The sequence below is a fragment of the Emydura macquarii genome, unplaced genomic scaffold, assembly GCF_026122565.2.
Source record: "Emydura macquarii macquarii isolate MOO-44397 ecotype Brisbane River unplaced genomic scaffold, CSIRO-AGI_Emac_v2 contig_1790, whole genome shotgun sequence".
In the NCBI taxonomy this organism is placed as follows: Eukaryota; Metazoa; Chordata; order Testudines; family Chelidae; genus Emydura; species Emydura macquarii.
The window spans coordinates 6660222-6677575 of record NW_027131927.1 but is presented as its reverse complement, the minus strand read 5'-3'; the positions used below and the strand labels follow the sequence as shown (position 1 = coordinate 6677575).

The window sequence follows — 17354 nt, the reverse complement described above, 5'->3', positions numbered from 1 at the left end:
TTCCACCTTCACAAGGTGATCAGTTGGTCAGTTTCATATGTTGTTCCTTGTCAGTTCCAGGCTTTGGGTCCCATCCGCTGGGTTAGGGAGGATCTTGGGGTCATCAGTCAGGGGTCAGCACTTGGCCCCCTCAGCTTCTACCACGTAGATAAAGGAGCAACACTGCAGCTGGCAGCAGTAGGGAACTATCAACCTCCTACAAGTGGCAGCTGCTGGGCAGGGCCAAAGGCCCCCAAACATAGGGGACTTCCATCCCCCCACTCAGGGCAGATCAAAGAGGTGGGGGCTCACTCCACACACAGCTAACCTGAGACTTGGGACACAGGTGCCACCGACCCAGGCCAAGGACCGCAAGCTCTGGAGTCACGGGATCACAACAGGAGCTCAGCTTGCTTTGAAAATAAAAATGTTTCTGGCCCTAGGAGCTGGGGGAAAAAGCTCAAAAACATGACCTGAATGTGACTGATGCAGAGTGTGATGCCTGCCTGAGTCTGCAGACGCCTGAGTCCCCCGCTGCGAGGGGGGGAGCTGCCTGGGTGTAATCAGTGCAGCAACACTGCCTGAGTCTGCACAGTATGGGAGGGGGAACTGCCCCAGGCATCCCAATGGGGTGCTGACTCCCAGTCCCACAGCTCCAGGGGCCCAGCCAGCCCCACCCCAGCAGAGGCCTCTGTGTGGAGCAGGAGAGGAAGAGCACTTTGAATCAAGCCCTCTGTCCCCATTGGCTGCTGGAGTAAGCACTACACCCCTTGGTTGCTCCGTGTCCCCACCTCTCTGGGGTGGAGAGAGAACCCAGCTACTGCTCCTGGGCGCAGGGAGGGGAATGGAAGGAGTTGAATCTTGCAGCCCCATCCTCCAGGAAGCCAGCCTGGCAAGCCCCTTCCCAGTGGGGAGATAACGGGGGATCCGAAAAGGAACCCTAGACCCAGCTTTCTTCCCTGCCCCTTCTCCCCAGGATTGGCCCTTCTCTGACCCCCCCCCCCCCCCCCAGAGGAGATGCCAGGGTCCAACAGACAGACAGAGACAAAGGGGGGCAGGGTATGGAGATACACAGACAGACAGACAGGGTGTATGGAGATAGATGGATAGATAAGTATGCATGGGGACAGACAGAAAGGTGTATGGGGATAGACGGATGGATAGGTGTGCATGGGGACAGACAGACAGACGGGGCGTATGGGGACAGACGGATGGATAGATGTGCATGGGGACAGACAGACGGATGGATAGGTGTGCGTGGGGACAGACAGACAGACAGACAGATGGGTGTGCGTGGGAGGGGATAGCTGAAGTGTTCGATCACTTTGGAGACCCCCACCCACCCACTTGAGGCTGGGGAGCAGGTGGGGGGGGTAATTCATGGGCAGCCCCCCCCTCCCCGGGGTTGCCAGACTCAAGGGTTCTGCATGGCTGGGGGGAGGGAAGGGACCATGGCCAGGCACCGGCCAAGGTTGCTACGGAAACCGTGGTGCGCCTTGGCCTGCTGGGAGCAGCCCGGCAGTGAGCATGCCCGGAGCCGGGATGGGAGGGGACCGCGGCGGAGGAAGAGGGATGGGGAGGGCTGGCGCCGGGCTGCAGCTGGGGCTGGAGCAGGCACAGGGAGCCAGGCCCCTCCGGCAGGGCGGGGGGCCGGCGGAGAGGACAAGCTCAGACTGGATGGTCATGCTGGTCCCTTCTGGCCTGAAAGCCTAGAGCTCTGAGATCTGCAGGGCACGGCTCAGCCTGGCACCGTGCCCCTTCCTCTGGCACTGCTGTGGTACCTGCCTCCCCCCGGCTCGCGTGGTTACCTGCACCCTCCGGGGACCCTCCAGCCGCCCCTCCTCACGGGTGCCAGGCGGTGCCAGCTCCGTGGGGGGGGGCTGGGCAGCGCTAGGGCCGGCGCCAGGCATGCCTGGGGATGCCGAGGAGATCACCCGCCTGCGCAAACCCCGCTTCTCCTATGAGGAGAACCAGATCCTGATCCAGGAGGTGCGCACCCACTACGCCAAGCTGTACAGCGCCCAGAGCCGGCAGGTGACCGTGGCCGAGCGCCGGCGCGTCTGGGAGGGCATCGCTGCCAAGATCAACGCCGTCACCAGCTGGAAGCGGACAGGCCAGGAGGTGCAGAAGCGCTGGAATGACTTTAAACGGCGCACCAAGGAGAAGCTGGCGCGGGTGCCCCACTCCACCCAGGGCACCGGGGCCACGGCTGCCAGCAAAGGGACCTTCTCTGCGGAGGAGGAGACCATCTTTGCCATCCTGGGGCCCAGCATGGGGATGGAGCCCGGCGGGGCGGAGCAGCACCCTGCTGCCTTCGCCCACAGATACCACCACGGCTCTGGTGAGTGCCCACCCTGGCCGGGACAGTAGCGTGCCACCCACCAGTGGGTGGGGCCGGTGCCCCTAGCTGGGGACACTGGTGCCACCACAGTTAGGGGCCTGCTACCACCACCTCAGGAACCAGCCAGTAACTGCGGGCTGGAAGGGGGACAGCTGCAGCTGTGTTGCCTCAGGCTGAGCCGCCAGGCTAAACACTTCGGGTACAGGCAGAACTAAGCTGAGAGCCGGCCGGTGCCAAGGGAAATCCAGGTGGTGTGGGGCAGGGGCTCAGCGGGAGCGCCCTTCCCCCTCAGTCAGCACTGACCCCAGTGCAGTGCTAGGGGACGCTGTGCAGCAGGGAGGGGGCTCTGCAGGTGGCGCTCTCCCCTCAGTCAGCGCTGGCCCCAGTGGGACACCAGGGGGCGCTCTGCAGCAGGGAGGGGCCGGGGGCTCAGCAAGGGGCGCTCTCCCCTGCTCTCAGTGCTGGTCCCAGTGGGGCGCTGGGGGCTGGATGGGGCCCAGCAGGGGGGGCACACAATCACTCCCTGCGCCCTCTAGCCCTACATTGGGGCGTGACAGAAACCTTGACTGGCCGCTTGGCTGGCGGCTTCCACCCTCAGCGCCTCATGGTTATGTCGAGTTGGTGGGACTCAGGCCATCTCTCTGGGTGGGGGTGGAGGTTCCTTCCAGGCACAGCTAGTTAATTAGGACTAACCGTGCCCTCTGGGGAGGGGGGGCACCAACCTGCCCTGCTCCTCACACCCAACTGCCAGCTGGTGTCAGCTCGGAGATCAGAACCCAGGAGTTCTGGGCCCAGCCCCACAGGGGGTGCGTGGGGGCACAGTTCAACTCATGGCCTCTGCTGTGGTGGCGGCTTCCCCTGACACTCTCTTCTCTCTCTGCAGAGACGCGGGCCAGGGGCAAGGTCTCCTCCAGCCCTGAGCCCTCAGGCCAGCCCCCGTGCTGCGCCTTGGGGGGGGTCCCGCTGCTGCCCAAGGAGCGCGACTCGCCAGCACCCCCCTCGGCTGAGCCCTCCCTGCAGATTGTGCGGCTGGCACCCTCGTCGCCCGGGCTGGGCCGTCGGCCCCATCCAGGATACTCACCCACAGAGCAGCTGGGCAGAGAGCGGCCCCCAGGCTTCCCGCCTCCCCGGCGCCGGCGCCCCCACACTGAGCTGCCCCCGGAGCTCTCGCTGGATTTCCTGGCCGCCCAGCGGGAGACGGCCGAGGCCATCCGCGACCTGACCTACACCGTGCGCCAGAGCATTGACCGCCTCACCGATGTGGTAGCCGCCCTCCTGCCCCTCCTCCCAGCTCAGGGACCCGGCCTGGACGCTCCCCTGGGAGGCCTCTTCCCCCAGCAGGCGCCCCCCACCAAAAGTCCACTCCCCACCGAGTCCTTCACCACCAAGGTGGAAGCGTTGCCCGAGCCAGCGGAGAATGTGGGACAATCCCAAGGGGACCTCCCCGCTGACGAGGAAGTGGGGGCCCCGGCGGGGTCAGGGATCCCCCCCTGCCACAGCTCCCCACCACTGAAGCGAAGGAAGGGGATCCCCACTCGGAAGCGCAGGGGACGCTGGAAGAATCTGTGAATCCCCAGAGCCCTGGGACCTCCCACAGCAGATCCTGCCCCCCAAAACTGGAGGGGGGCAGGGCACTGGCCATGGGACAGCAAGAGCTCAGTCACTCAAAGGAAAGTTCTCCTCCAGCCCCCCAGATCCTATCATTCCACACACCCCATGGCGCAGGGATGCCTTGTCTGCTCCAACACGGAACGATTTCCCCTCCGCTCTGAGGCTTTGCTACATTTGATGGGTAGAGAGAAAAGGGCTGAATGAATCTGCAGCTGGAAATCAGAGACTGCGCAATGTTCTCTCCCCCAGCCCTGCCGGTGCCCCTCAATCCTGACCCACAGCCCCTGCTATCCCAACCCTGGACTCTCCACCAGCTCTGCCGCTGCCCCTCAACTTGACCCACAACTAGGGTAACCAGATGCCCCGATTTTATAGGCATGGTCCTGATATTTGAGGCTTTTTCTTATATAGGCGCCTATTACCCTGCACCCCGGCCCGATTTTTCACACTTAGTATCTGGTCACCCTACCCACATCCCCCTGCTAGCCCAGCCTTGGGCTCCCCCTCAACTCTGCCGGTGCCCCTCACTCCCGACCCACAGCCCATCTGCTGCAGTACTTCTGTAACTGGCCAGTGTCACTAGACTGTGTCCGGCCACACTGGCAGGTTTGTAAAATTGATAAACAGTATCCAGCGGTTGTGTGAGGTTCCCACCCCCAGGCCAAGACTGAGCCGCAGGGCTGTCCAGGGCAGGGACAGGCCATCGTTGCCTCCCTCTAGGGTCCCCCTTCACCCTCCTCTGTGTGTCTTCGTGCTGCCAGGGGGGCTCCGACAGCACCCCCCATGCTCCAAGGTCAGGATCCACGTCCAAGCCTCACATCCCAGGTTTGGCTCAGATCCAGGGTCCAGCCTGGTGTCCCGGTTCGAGTGGGAGTTTTTAGCCCAAGGTTCTGGATTTGGGGTCCCTCTTTTGGGGCCCGCTGCCTTCCCGACCCCCTCCCACAGCAACACCCCAGGGTGCTGGCTTCCCAGATGTCTTTACAGGGACCGCTTGGATGTGATTTTTGCTGCTATGTAAAAAATGCCCCCCCATTCAGCACTGGGGGCTGTCATACCCCTGCTGGCGAGTGAGGCGCTCACCTGCACCCCCCTTTCGCTGACGGGGAACAAGGGGTTAACCTCCCCACGTGGGGGAGGGGTAGTTTTAGCCCACATGACCAGAGGGGGAGGGGTGTAACATCTAATTCCGCCCCTCCTGCGTCATCAATTCATATCCCCTTGTCGTCACCCCGCTCCGGGGTCCCCCCTCCCCGTCCGGGGTACTGCCTGGGGAGGCGCCCCGCACCCCTTAATCCAGACACCCCCGGCTGCAAAGATCGACCCGTCCCCGGAAATGCAATAAACCATTTTCATACGGAGCCGCTGCGACCTGTGGGGCGTCTTCTGGGGGGAGCCGGGGCAGCTGGGGTGGGGCGGAGGTGCTGTTGGTTTATTCCCGCGGGTACCCACTGATCTCTCCATGCAGCCACCCCAGTATCATCCGTCCTTCCCCCGACACGTATCCCTCTGTCCGTCCATCCCCGCACTCTCCCATCTAGCCAGCTCCTCCGCTCGCCCCCCACCTCCTCTACGTGCCCTCTCTCCGCTGCCCCACACACGTGCCATTCCCAGCCCCAGCACGCCCAGGCCCCTCACCGGGGTATCTGGGCTCCCACGGGTGGGCGCTGCGGCTGCAGCGGACGGACCTGTCCCCCCTGGAAGGGTGGGGGGGGGCCCAGCCGGTGGGGGGGTGGTCACATGAATGGAACCTTCCCCCCTCCCTCCGCTGGGCCGGATCCGCGGCGGGATGCAGCGCCGCCAGCTGGGTGGAAGGGGAGGAAGAGAAGGGGCGCGGAGCATTCTGGGAATCGTAGTTCCTCCACCCGCGGCAGGGCCGAGCTATTTATTAACCCTTCCGGGGCTGGAGCCAAGCCCGCCTCACCTGCCCCGCGAGGGGGAGTCGCGGGGGAGGGGCCCTCTGGGACCAGCCCCGTCTTGAAGGGAGGGGGGAGGAGAGAGGGAAGGTGAAAAGGGCTGAGCGTGGAAGCGATAAGGAAGGCAGGGCTGAGCGTGGAAGAGAGGAAGAAGCTGGGTGCGAGGGGAGGGGACGCAGGCCCAGTGGGAGGAGGCGACAGTGCCTGGGGCAGAAGTTGAGCACCCCAGGCACAGAAGAGGGCAGGCTTGTTTGGGCCCCACCCCAGAGGTGGCTGCTATTCAGGCCTCAATCCCACCCCACCCCCATTCCACCTGCTGCTTGGAAGGTGCCTGTCGGATGCCCCCCCCCCACACTTGGTCCTCCTCTCTGCCCCCAAACCATGCCCCCTGCTGGGGCAAACCCAGGGAACAGGGGCAGCTCAAAAGGGGGCGCTCTCCCCATCCAGAGCCCCGGGAGAGGGTCGCTCCATTGCCTCAGCTGGGGGAGGGGGATTGGAGCTGGGAGCAGATGGAAGATACTGCTGTGAGATCTCCTGGGGCCAGTTTTAGAGCGATGTAGTGTGTAGTGGTTCGAGCAGGGGCAGGGGCTGGGAGCCAATACGCCTGGGTTCTATCCCCAGCTGACCTTGGACAAATCCCTTTGCTGCTCTGTGCCTCAGTTTCCCCCTTGGCATAACAAGCTGAGGGGAGGGGAAACCGCGTCCAAATATTAACAGACAAGACCATCAACCGCTGGCTGGCTCTCCCAAGGGCCGCCTTCTTGCGGGCGAGCGGGCGGGCCGGGGAGTCCGGCTGGTGACCCCGAGGGCGCCGGGCCCCTTTAAGGCTGCCCCAGCCGGGCGGCGGAGCGGGACTACATTTCCCAGCAGGCCCCGCGGCGGAGTTATGTAAGTTTCTCTCTTTCCAGCAGGAGCCGGAGCAGGGCCCGGAGCAGGGCCGGCGGCAGCGCGGGGCCGGGCCGGGCCGGGACAGGAGAGGAGGGATCGCAGCGCAGCGCAGCGCAGCGCCGGGCCTCGATCGGCCGGGCCGGGCCGGGACCATGTCCATGTCCGCGGGGCCGGCGCCCCACGCCCGCCGCCAGTGGTGCTACCTGTGCGACTTGCCCAAGATGCCGTGGGCCATGATCTGGGACTTCAGCGAGGCCGTGTGCCGCGGCTGCGTCAACTTCGAGGGCGCCGACCGCATCGAGCCGCTCATCGAGACGGCGCGGCAGCTGCGGCGCAGCCACATGCCCGAGCCGCGCTCGCCGGGGCCGGCCGCCAAGCACGCCAAGGACGCGGCCCTGGAGGGCGGCCGGCCCGGGCTGGAGCGCTACGAGCGGGCCCACTACGGCCTGAGCCCGCGGCTCCCCAACGGCCTGGCCCGGAGCGAGGACGGGGGCGGCGCGCCCGAAGGCAGCCGGCAGAGCCCCACGGCCCGGCGGGCGCTGCTGGGCGCCGTGCCGCCCAGCCTGGGCTTGCTGGGGGCGCCGCAGAGCTTGCTGGCCGTGTCCGGGCCGGGGTCCCGCGGGGCCCCGCTGAGCCTGTCGGCTGCCTCGCCCCTGCTGAGCGAGCTGGGCAAGGGGCGGGCGCCCTACGGCGACTACGAGAAGGAGAAGCAGCGCAGCGCCGAGTGCCTGGCCGAGCTGAACGAGGCCCTGCGGGGTCGGGCGGAGGAGTGGCCCGGCAAGCCCAAGGTGGTGCGGGAGCAGCTGCTGGCCCTCTCGGCCTGCGCCCCCTTCAGCGTGCGCTTCAAGAAGGACCACGCGCTGGTGGGGCGCGTCTTCGCCTTCGACGCCGCCCCCCGGCCTGCCTACGAATTCGAGCTGAAGCTCTTCGTCGAGTACCCCTGCGGCTCGGGCAGCGTCTACGCCGGCGTCCTCGGCCTGGCCAAGCAGATGTTCTACGACTGCCTCAAGGACCCCGGCAAGGTGATCTCCTCCGGCTACAAGTACCTGGAGTATGAGAAGCGCCACGGCACCGGGGACTGGCGCCTGCTGGGCGAGCTCTTCACCGAGGGCGTCCGGTTCTTCCGCGACCCTCCCGCCCCCGAGGCCCTGCCCCAGCAGTTCCTCGACAGCAGCTGTGCCGTGCTGCCCAGCACGCAGGTGCGGGCCGTGCCGCCCCGGCCCGTTATGCGCCGTCGCAAGGCCTCCCCAGAGCCGGAGGGGGAGGCGGGCGCAGCGGGGAAGCTGACGGGGGAGGAGCAGCAGCAGAGGCAGAACTGGCTTCCCCAAGGGTCCGCCGGGATCTACTCACCGGGCATGGCCCACCTCACCACACCCGCCGGCCAGGCCCCCGTGCCCGAGGGCTCCCTGCGCAATGACCCCTCGCCCATCGCTGCGCTGAAGAACGTAGCCGAGGCGCTGGGAGCCAGCCAGTCACCGAAGGATGCCAACCCCGTCCATTCCACCACAGCCCGGCAAAACAGCGCCAGCCCTGCCTCGCCCGCCGCCTCTGCCCAGCACCGGCTGGTACCGCGCAACAGCGAGCCGGTGCAAGCGTCTTCGTCTTCCTCTGGCGCCCACTCGTCCGGTGGCAGCGACTCGTCCGGTGCCCAGAGCGCCCCCGACTCCTCAGGCGGCCCCAGCAGTGTCCCGCTGTGCTGCACCATCTGCCACGAGCGCCTGGAAGACACCCACTTCGTGCAGTGCCCGTCGGTGCCTGGCCACAAGTTCTGCTTCCCTTGCTCCCGTGATTTCATCAAAGCCCAGGGGGCGGCTGGCGAGGTCTATTGCCCCAGCGGGGAGAAGTGCCCCCTCGCAGGCTCCAACGTGCCCTGGGCCTTCATGCAAGGAGAGATCGCCACCATCTTGGCCGGAGACGTCAGAGTGAAAAAGGAGCGGGATCCGTGACCCGAGAGCCAGGAGGGGGGCCCATTTGGTCCCCCCCTGCCCGTGATGTGGGGGTCCCCCGCAGCAAGAGGCCTCTGGAGGAACTGGCGCTACAATTAACTTATTGCCCTTTTTAACCCTTCCCAGTCTGGGGCCTTGTATATAATCTATTTTTTAATATTTCCATAGCAATCTTATATACGAGGTCATATCTACATAACCACCGGGGGTGGGAGGGAATATTGTGTGTGTTGGGAGGGGAGGGTTTGCTACATAGCAGCATAAGGGGAATGAGGGCATGAGTGATGGGTTGTTTTTTTTTTTTTTTTTTTTTTTGGTGGGGTGGGGGGAGTAGCCAGGGCCGCCTTGGAGATGCGGTCTGTCTGCTCCACCCCAGAGAGAATGCAACTTCTGCTAATGTCTCAGGCCAGGCCAGGGGTAGCCCCTGCCCCTGGGAGGAGGGTGCCATGTGTCAATCTCCATGGCCGTTGGGGCTGTGGCTATTGCCAGTCAAAGGAAGGGAGGTGGCTGAGAACCAGCAAACTCACTGCACCCCAGTGGAGGAGGGATGGGGGGTGACTCTTGCCTGTTACTGACCCGAGTAAGGATCAGAGCTCATGCTCCTAGAGGGGAAGGCACCATATCCCATCCTCTGCTCCTGCCAGCTGGGTGCCAGGCCCGGCCTGGGGGTCAGGTGTGGGGCTCCCTGTTCAGCAGCTGGGCTCTTGGTATTCTGGTTCCAAGGTTGGGGGAACCGTTGTATCCCTCAGACCCCATTGTGGGTTCCCCAGCTGTGCCCATAAGGGAGGCCCCCCACCACCACCACCAGGGAGAACAGCACAGGGGCCCTGTTAGTAGAAAGCCAGTGCCTCCTTGCCAGCCCGTGAACTCTGCCAACCCCTCCGTCCCGCCCTGCTGGCCCAGCCTGGGACTGCCCCACTGGCTCGGCTGATGCCCCTCAGTCCCAACCCGCAGCCCAACTGGTAGCCGTGAGCAGAGGGGGCTTGGCCGCATGCTGTGGCCAGTAGGGAGTGAATGATACCCAGCAAACTAATGCCATGTGCGCCTCACCCCCCCCCCCGCCTGCGCCGCTATTCCAGGGCTGGGGCACAGCCAGGCCACACTAATCCTTAGAACGGGGCTGGCAGTCAGGACTCCTGGGTTCATGACCTGGGGGGCTACAGCTGGGCAGACACTGCTCTGGAGAGACGGGGGGGAACCCAGCGCCCTTGGCCACAGAAACAGGTTTGAGTGGAGACCGGGGGTGCAGGCCCGATGGGGTGATTTACGGTAGGGCATGCCATTATTGTTACTGTTTGTAGGATCCAGGCTCTGAGGGGGTGCTGGCAGCCAGGACTTTGGGGTTCTGTTTCCCCAGTGGGGAGGACAGTGGGGTTTGGTGGGTCAGAGCTGGGGGGGCTGGGAGTAGGGATTCCTAGCCTCTATCCTGGGCTTTGCTTCAAGTTGCCATGTGCCCTTGGGCTGGACACATCCCCTTTCTGTCCCTCAGTTTCCTTCTGTAAGGGGGGGAGACTGGCCCTTTAACTGCTTGGACAGTCCAAGGGCTGGGCTGTTCCTCTTTTGGCAATGCTGCCTTTTCACAGCATGAAAACAAAACCCCCACGGCCATGGGTGACCCTCCAATAAGAACCCAGGGCCTTCCCAGCATCCCTACAACGACAAAGATCCTTGTGCAGCCCTACAATAATAAACCGGCATCCCATGGTTCCAAGGACAAAATGCATATGCAAGGGGGAAAAGAAAGAAGAGCGATGGTGGGGTGACCCCCTCTCCCCTGCCACGGCCAGCTGCCCCTTTAAGGGGCCCTCACTGATTTCCATCACAGGCAATGAATGTTCCTGGGGGGTGGGGGGCGTGGCTCCCAGGCACTAGGGGCTGGACACCCCAGGGATCTGGGATAGGGGATGGGAGAGAAACGTGCCTAGACCCTGGGTTCCATGGAGGGAGCCTGCCCTACCCCTCCCCCCCAAACACACACCCCCTTGTGCTCTCCTGCAGGAGAGGAATTTTCATACCAAAACGCTGAGCAGACGCACACCAAAACATGGCATCTCCTGGGGCCACGTGCGGGGAAGTGGTGTGCCAGTGGCACCCTGGGGCATAGGCAGGCCAAAGGTAGAAGGATCTTGGGAGGAGTGGAGGGAACAGAAGGTGCCCCCCCATTTTACCTTCTCCCCTGTCATGCCCACCTTGGGGAGCCCATGGATCTGTCCTGGGGTTGGGGGGGTTGATGAGGTTATAAGGGGGCAGATGCGTGGTGGGGGAGAGCAGTCCTGCTGGGTCAGCCATGCCTGGACCCAGCGGGGTGGCCCAGGAAGGCCCCCATGGGTGCAGTGGGGGAGCTGGTGTCTGGTGGGGGGAGTGCAGGATGTGGAGGGGTGTTTGGCAGGGGGACGCTCACAGCTTTGGGTACCTCTGGGGCCGTGCAGGGATCAAATCAATTTGTGATTCTTTGTTTTTTGTCAATAAACTGATTCTTCTGTTTGTTTTTGTTTAAAAAACAAGTTGGCTGGTTCTTTGGGGGTGGGGAGGTAGAAGGATTGGGAGGGTTTCTCTGGGTGGGGTAGCAGGATGGGGGGGCAGTTCAGCAGCAGCTGGGAACACCCCTCCTTGTGCCTGTCCTATGTCCGGGTTTTAAGGAGCTAAGGGGGAGGGTCCAGGCAGTATTTGCTTGGGGACCTCTCAAGGGAAAAATTCCAGGTGCTCCTGGGAGGGGGGTGGGGGCTCAGTAGGGGGCGCTCTCCCCAGCAGGCAGGGCTGGCGCGGTGCCACAGTGTGGCGCTGTAGGGCAGCGAGCAGGGCTGACTCAAGAGTTAGCAGGTGGGGCTGGGAGTCAGGACTCCTGGGTTCTGTGCCTGACTTTGCCACTCGCCTGCTGTGAGCTGGGCAAGGCGCTTCCGTCCTCCAGGCCCCAGAGGCTGTTCTGAGCTTGGAGAGCCTAGAATGCCAGGGGCCTTGGTCTATCCCTGGCCTGGGAGAGCGTCTGGGCCCCAGCGCCACCCCCTCTGCACCCAAACCACTCTTGGGTCCAGGGCTAAGAAATCTGGTAGCGTTAGATGCAGGAATTCTGCTCCGCTGACGGTGCCAGCTGGGCCCCCCACAGCCCGACTCCTCCTGAGCTCCCCTCACTGCCCCACCCACGGGCCTCAGCCCTGCCCAGGCCCTGGGGCGGGTTCAGTCTGTGGCTGGGGCTGCCGACGAGGGGGACGGTTACTGCCCATGGGGGGGCACAGCCCTCCTGAGCCAGCCCGTGCCCTGCCCTGGGGCTGGATGGGAGTCAATGCCTCCTAGAGGGGAAAGGCACGGTGCCCCCTTCCCTGCCTCCTGGCACAGTCAGTCCCCACCCAGGGGCTCCATCCATAGGAAGCTGGGCATGCCCCCCGCCCCCGTGCTCAAGGCTCTTCCCCCTGGGTTGGCTCGGCCCCTGGGCGTCGGCTTGGAGTAGGTGCAGGGGCCTATTGCAGTGACTGGGTCAGCCAGCAGGGGGAGCCACTCTCCTGTCATACCGAAGGGTGTAACCAGGTGTCACTGCAACAGCTGGGGGGGGAGCCGAGAGCCCAGCCTGTCTGCTGCCTTATATAGGGCAGCGTGGGGTCTGATCTGGCAGGGATGGATAGGCCCATAGGTCTGACTGGGGTGAGGGGAGTACAGGCCTGGACAGTCCCATGGGTCTGATGAGGGGGGGCGGTTATGGGGCTGGATGGGCCCATGGTTTTGATGTGGGGAGGTATGGAGCTGGACAGTGTCTGGGTCTGACGGGGGGTACAGCGCTGGCCAGGCCTATGGGTCTGGTTGAGGGGGATATGGAGCTGGACAGGTCAATGAGTCTGAGCGGGGGCGAGGGGGGAAGGGGGCTCTGATCCGGGGAATTTCCTTGTGGGGCAGAGTGGACAAGAGCCGGCTTGGCAGCACAGAGCCAAGCTGCCCTGCCAGGGATTCCCAAAGCCCTTTGTGCCCGGCTGTGTGGGTGTGGGGCTGGCACCCCTCCCCTGCTGTCACACACCTCCCCGGGCTGCAGCCGCAGGGACCGGGAAGGCAGGATTCTGTGGGGTGAGGCTGTGTCTGCTGCTTGCCACCCTGCCTTCTCTGCAGAGTGAGAAACTGACTCCGGGCCCCCAGGCCGTGCCCTTCCCCTGGCGTCTTGGGCTGGCCAGTAACCCCATGCAGCACTGGGCCCTGTGCTGGTGGTGCCAACTTTCCCGGTGCCCGGGCCAGGCCCCAGCTAGAGCCGCCCAGTGCCCTACAGTGCCGGCCGTGCCACAGCGGGGAGGGGCGGGGCGGGAGGAGCTCCCCACGCCAGGGGCAGGCGGGCGGGCGCTATGTGCTCAGCGATAAGCTCCAGGAGCTGATGATAAAGGGGGCCGCGCCCTCCTGCCCAGCTGTGCCGCTCACACCTCCCCGCTGCCCCCGCCCAACACGTCCACCCAGCCCGGCTGGGGCAGTGAGTCACAGGTGGGCAGAGTAGGATGTCGCCGCCCCACGTCCACTCTGCCCCCTGCTGCACCCCCAGGGTCCCCTCTCTTCTCTGCTAGCTTGGTGCGGTGCTGGGCAGGTTCCCTGAATTCCCTTCCCCAGCATTGGGTCTGGACAGGAAACACCCTCTCCGCTCCCCTGGGGCAGAGACCCCCTCCCCCCGGACACTGGCACTGCCCCACAGCCACAGTAATGTCTGGAGGGAGCTTTGAGATCCACAGGCGGAAATTTTCTGCACCCTCCCCCCCAGCTCTCCCCCCACCTCCCCTGCCCCTCTGGAGCGCTGAGTCCCCACCATAGCAGGGTAAGGGGCTCTGCCCCAGGGCTATAATTTGCCCCAGCTGAGTCGCTTTCTCCCATGGTGGCTGCCCCCCAGTTCTGGGCCCCCTGCGATCTGCTGAGCTGGAGGGGCTGATGGGCGAGGCTTCCGATCGCTTTCTGCTGCCCCAGGAGTGGGGCCGGTCTGCCAGGAATGGGGGGACGTGCCATGGACCCACTCCTCCTGGCCGGGCCCAGCTCCCCCAGGAGGGTGCCATGCCTGGACGGACGCACTCTGGCAGAGCCCTGCCCCCGCCGCTCTCCTGTGCTCTGTCCACCCCCACTGCACCACCCATGCCGCCCCTTCGCCAGGCCTGCCCTGCCCCCACTATGCCAAGTCCAGCACACTGTCCTTGCCCCATCGCCCCGTGCGCCCTGTGATCCAGCCTGCTTCACGTCTGGGGCAAATACCCCCTCCAGGGGCTGCAGTGCCTGGCCCCAGATGTTTGGCTTGGTTCCTGCTGTGCAGTTAGCAGCAGGCCCAGGAATGGGCAGCGGACCCCCCCCCCCACATTCCCCCCTGCCCTCATCTGATCCAGCGGGCCGGGGGAGGGACACAGAGGGAGCCCCAGCTGTGAGAGGAAGCATAGGGTGTGGGCTGGAAGGGAGGGGTCAGAACTATGCAGGGGGATGTGGCCTCAAACCCTTGCCCCACCAATGTCTGCCCGGCCCCCCTTCAAACAACGTCGCCCTGGTTCCAGGCTAGTCCCGGCTCCACTCCTGCACTTTCCACCCAGCTCCAGCGAGGGCCAGGCCACCTCCCAGCGCCACCCCTGCTCGGCGGGAGGCCAGGCCTGCACAGAGGCAGGCGCACTGGCGGACGCCGTTGGACACCGTCTCTCTGCTACGGCGACCTGCAGGGTTAGCTCAGGTGAGGCGAACGGGTATGGCCCACGCCCAGCCTGCACCCAGCCACGGAGCCTTCTGCACCCACAGTGCCCCATCCCTTCGCCCTCGCCCCGAGGGGTCCTGCCGTGGCTGCCTTCTCTTACCTCTCACCACGCCTGGAGATTGGGCATGTCTGCCCCCAGCTGCTGGAAACCCCCATGGCCAGGAGTCCCTTGTGCCCCTCTGACATGAGATACAAACCCACCCTCCATATTTCCCTGCCCCAGCACTGCCAGGCTGCCGCTGCTCCCCCATCCTGCCACAGCGACACACAGTGGAGTGAAGGCCGCCAGCACGAAGGTAGAGAAACACTGCAGAGCACAGCTGGGGGACACCCTGGATTCACCAAGGGCAAGTCCTGCCTGACCAACCTGACTGCCTTCTGTGATGAGGTGACTGGCTCTGTGGATGTGGGGGAAGCGGTGGACATGATATGCCTTGACTTTAGCAAAGCTTTTGATCCGGTCTCCCACAGTATTCTTATCAGCAAGTTAAAGAAGTATGGGTTGGATGAATGGTCTATAAGGTGGTGTGGTGCAGGCAGCTAGTTTAGCCCTCTCGTGGGTACTGTGCCCTCTTCGGCTACGACTATGGCGTGCCTGGGTGGGAGCAGGGGGCCCAGTCCCACCCTCTGCCCCAGGCCCCGACCCAGGGACCCTGTGTGGAGTAGTCTTCAAACTGCCCAGTCTGTGACTTACTCCCTTCCCTGGGTCACCTCTCTTTGGCCCACTGCTCGCCATCTGCTTCCTGGAACTGGGTGGGGAGGGGTTCTCCCTCAGGCCTGTGCCTTGGGTCCCTGGTCGTAGCCAGACAGGTACCCCTCATCTCTGGTACCTTTGGGGTGGTAATATGTGACAGTGGTTGCACCAAGTCCTCTAGCCTAGCCACTCCTTCTCTTAACTCCCTTCCAGCTACCTGACAGGGAGGCTTTTAACTGCTGGGGCAAGCTCCTTGATTGGCCTCAGCTGGCTTAATTGGCCTAATTGCCCCAGAGTAGCCCCAGCTGGATCACCCAGGGAACAGGGATTTGTTCATTCTGGGGCTAATATAGACCCCCTCTACTACCCTCCTGTAGCCATCAGGTCTAATCCTGACACAGTGGGTAGAGAGCTGGCTAGATCATCGGGCTCAATGGGTAGTGATCAATGGCTCCATGTCTAGCTGGCAGCCGGTCACAAGCGGAGTGTCCCAGGGGTCGGTCCTGGGGCTGGTTTTGTTCAACATCTTCATTAACGATCTGGAGGATGGGGTGGATTGCACCCTCAGCAAGTTTGCAAATGACACTAAGCTGCTGGGGGGAGTGGTAGATACACTCACTGGAGGGCAGAGATAGGATACAGAGTGACCCAGACAAATTGGACGATTGGGCCAAAAGAAATCTGATGAGGTTCAACAAGGACATGTGCAGAGTCCTGCACTTAGGACGGAAGAATCCCATACACAGCTACAGACTGGGGACCAACGGGCTAGTCAGCAGTGTGCCCTGGTTGTCAAGAAGGCTAATGGAATATTGGGCTGCATTAGCAGAAGCATTGCCAGCAGATCACGGGAAGTGATTATTCCCCTCTATTCAGCATTGGTGTGGCCGCGTTTGGAGTATTGTGTCCAGTTTTGGGCCCCCCCACTACAAAAAGGATGTGGACAAATTGGACAGAGTCCAGCGGAGGGCAACAAAAATGATTAGGGGGCTGGAGCACAAGATTTATGAGGAGAGGCTGAGGGAACTAGGCTTGTTTAGTCTGCAGAAGAGAAGAATGAGAGGGGATTTGATAGCAGCCTTTAACTACCTGTAAAGGGGTTCCAGGGAGGATGGAGCTGGGCTGTTCTCAGTGGTGGCAGATGACAGAACAAGGAGCAATGGTCTCAAGTTGCAGTGGGGGAGGTCTAGGTTGGATATTAGGAAAAACTTTTTCCCTAGGAGGGTGGTGAAGCACTGGAATGGGTTACCTAGGGAGGTAGCGGAATCTCCACCCAAAGAGGTTTTTAAGGCCCGGCTTGACAGAGCCCTGGCTGGGATGATTTAGTTGGGGTTGGTCCTGCTTTGAGCAGGGGTTGGACTAGATGCCTCCTGAGGTCCCTTCCAACCCTCATCTTCTCTGGTTCTATGAACACAGACCAAACTTTGGCAGGTTCTCAGAGTCCATCCTCCGCAGCTCACCAAAAGTTCATGGTTTAAGGCTAGAAGGGCCCGTTAGATCGTCTAGTTCGCCTTTCGCTATGTCGCAGCCCTGTGAATTGGCCCCTGTATGGAGCCCAACTGCTTGTGTGTGACTCTGGCGTCTCTTCCAGAACGGCTGCAGCCTGGAGCTGAAGCCATCAAGAGATGGAGAAGCCACCACTCCATTTGCAGCTGCTTAGCCTTTGCTGCCCCATGTCCTGACCCACGCCAGGGGCTTGTGCCAGCTCTGGGGCAGGTTTCACCTTGAGTTGCGGGGGGAGTGTAGCTTAACTTTGCATTTCCTGGTTCTCCAGGTTTACGTTTAGCCTCTCTCCACATTCTGGGAGGACACAAGGTGTCATTGGGCAACCCGAACACTGTCTAGATAGACAGATAGATTGGTGTGTATGGGGATGCATAGATTATCTGTCTAACCATTCACCCCCGTACACACCCATTTAGCTACGCCAGAGGTTTTCCCCCTGTGGTCCGCAGAGCCCTGGGGGGCCGCTGACTATGTCTAAGATTGCCAAAGGGGTCCACAGCTCCATTCAAAATTGTTTAGGGGTCCGCAAATGAAAAAGGTTGCAAACCACCGATCTGATCTGCCTGTCCCCATCCACACCTCTCTGGCTATCTGTCCAGCTAGCTTGTTCCAGCTGCATTGCCAGGCACTGACTTGTGCCCTCCCAGTTCGACCCGCCCCAGGCTCAGCTCTGGAGCCACGTGAGCCAGCAAAGCCAGCTGGTCTCTGGACAGAGCTGCCTCTTGACCTTTGACTATGGCAGGCCTCGACCTTTCCTTGTCTCGGCCTGGATCTTCGGCCGTTCTAGCCCCGG

General features: G+C 63.0%; 2 protein-coding genes across 2 annotated transcripts; both read left to right on the top strand.

The window, feature by feature from the left end:
- The first annotated feature begins 1887 nt into the window (after nt 1-1887).
- Nucleotides 1888-5279, top strand: MYPOP (Myb related transcription factor, partner of profilin). Its single transcript, XM_067557346.1, has 2 exons — nt 1888-2320; nt 3204-5279. Exons 1-2 carry the CDS (start codon nt 1888-1890, stop codon nt 3887-3889), a joined length of 1119 nt encoding a protein of 372 aa, XP_067413447.1. The 3' UTR covers nt 3890-5279.
- Nucleotides 5280-5944: 665 nt separating this feature from the next.
- Nucleotides 5945-10594, top strand: IRF2BP1 (interferon regulatory factor 2 binding protein 1). The gene is made up of 2 exons (XM_067556817.1): nt 5945-6171; nt 6753-10594. The coding sequence occupies exon 2, from the start codon at nt 6885-6887 to the stop codon at nt 8676-8678; it is 1794 nt and encodes a 597-aa protein (XP_067412918.1). The 5' UTR covers nt 5945-6171; nt 6753-6884; the 3' UTR covers nt 8679-10594.
- Nucleotides 10595-17354: the final 6760 nt, after the last annotated feature.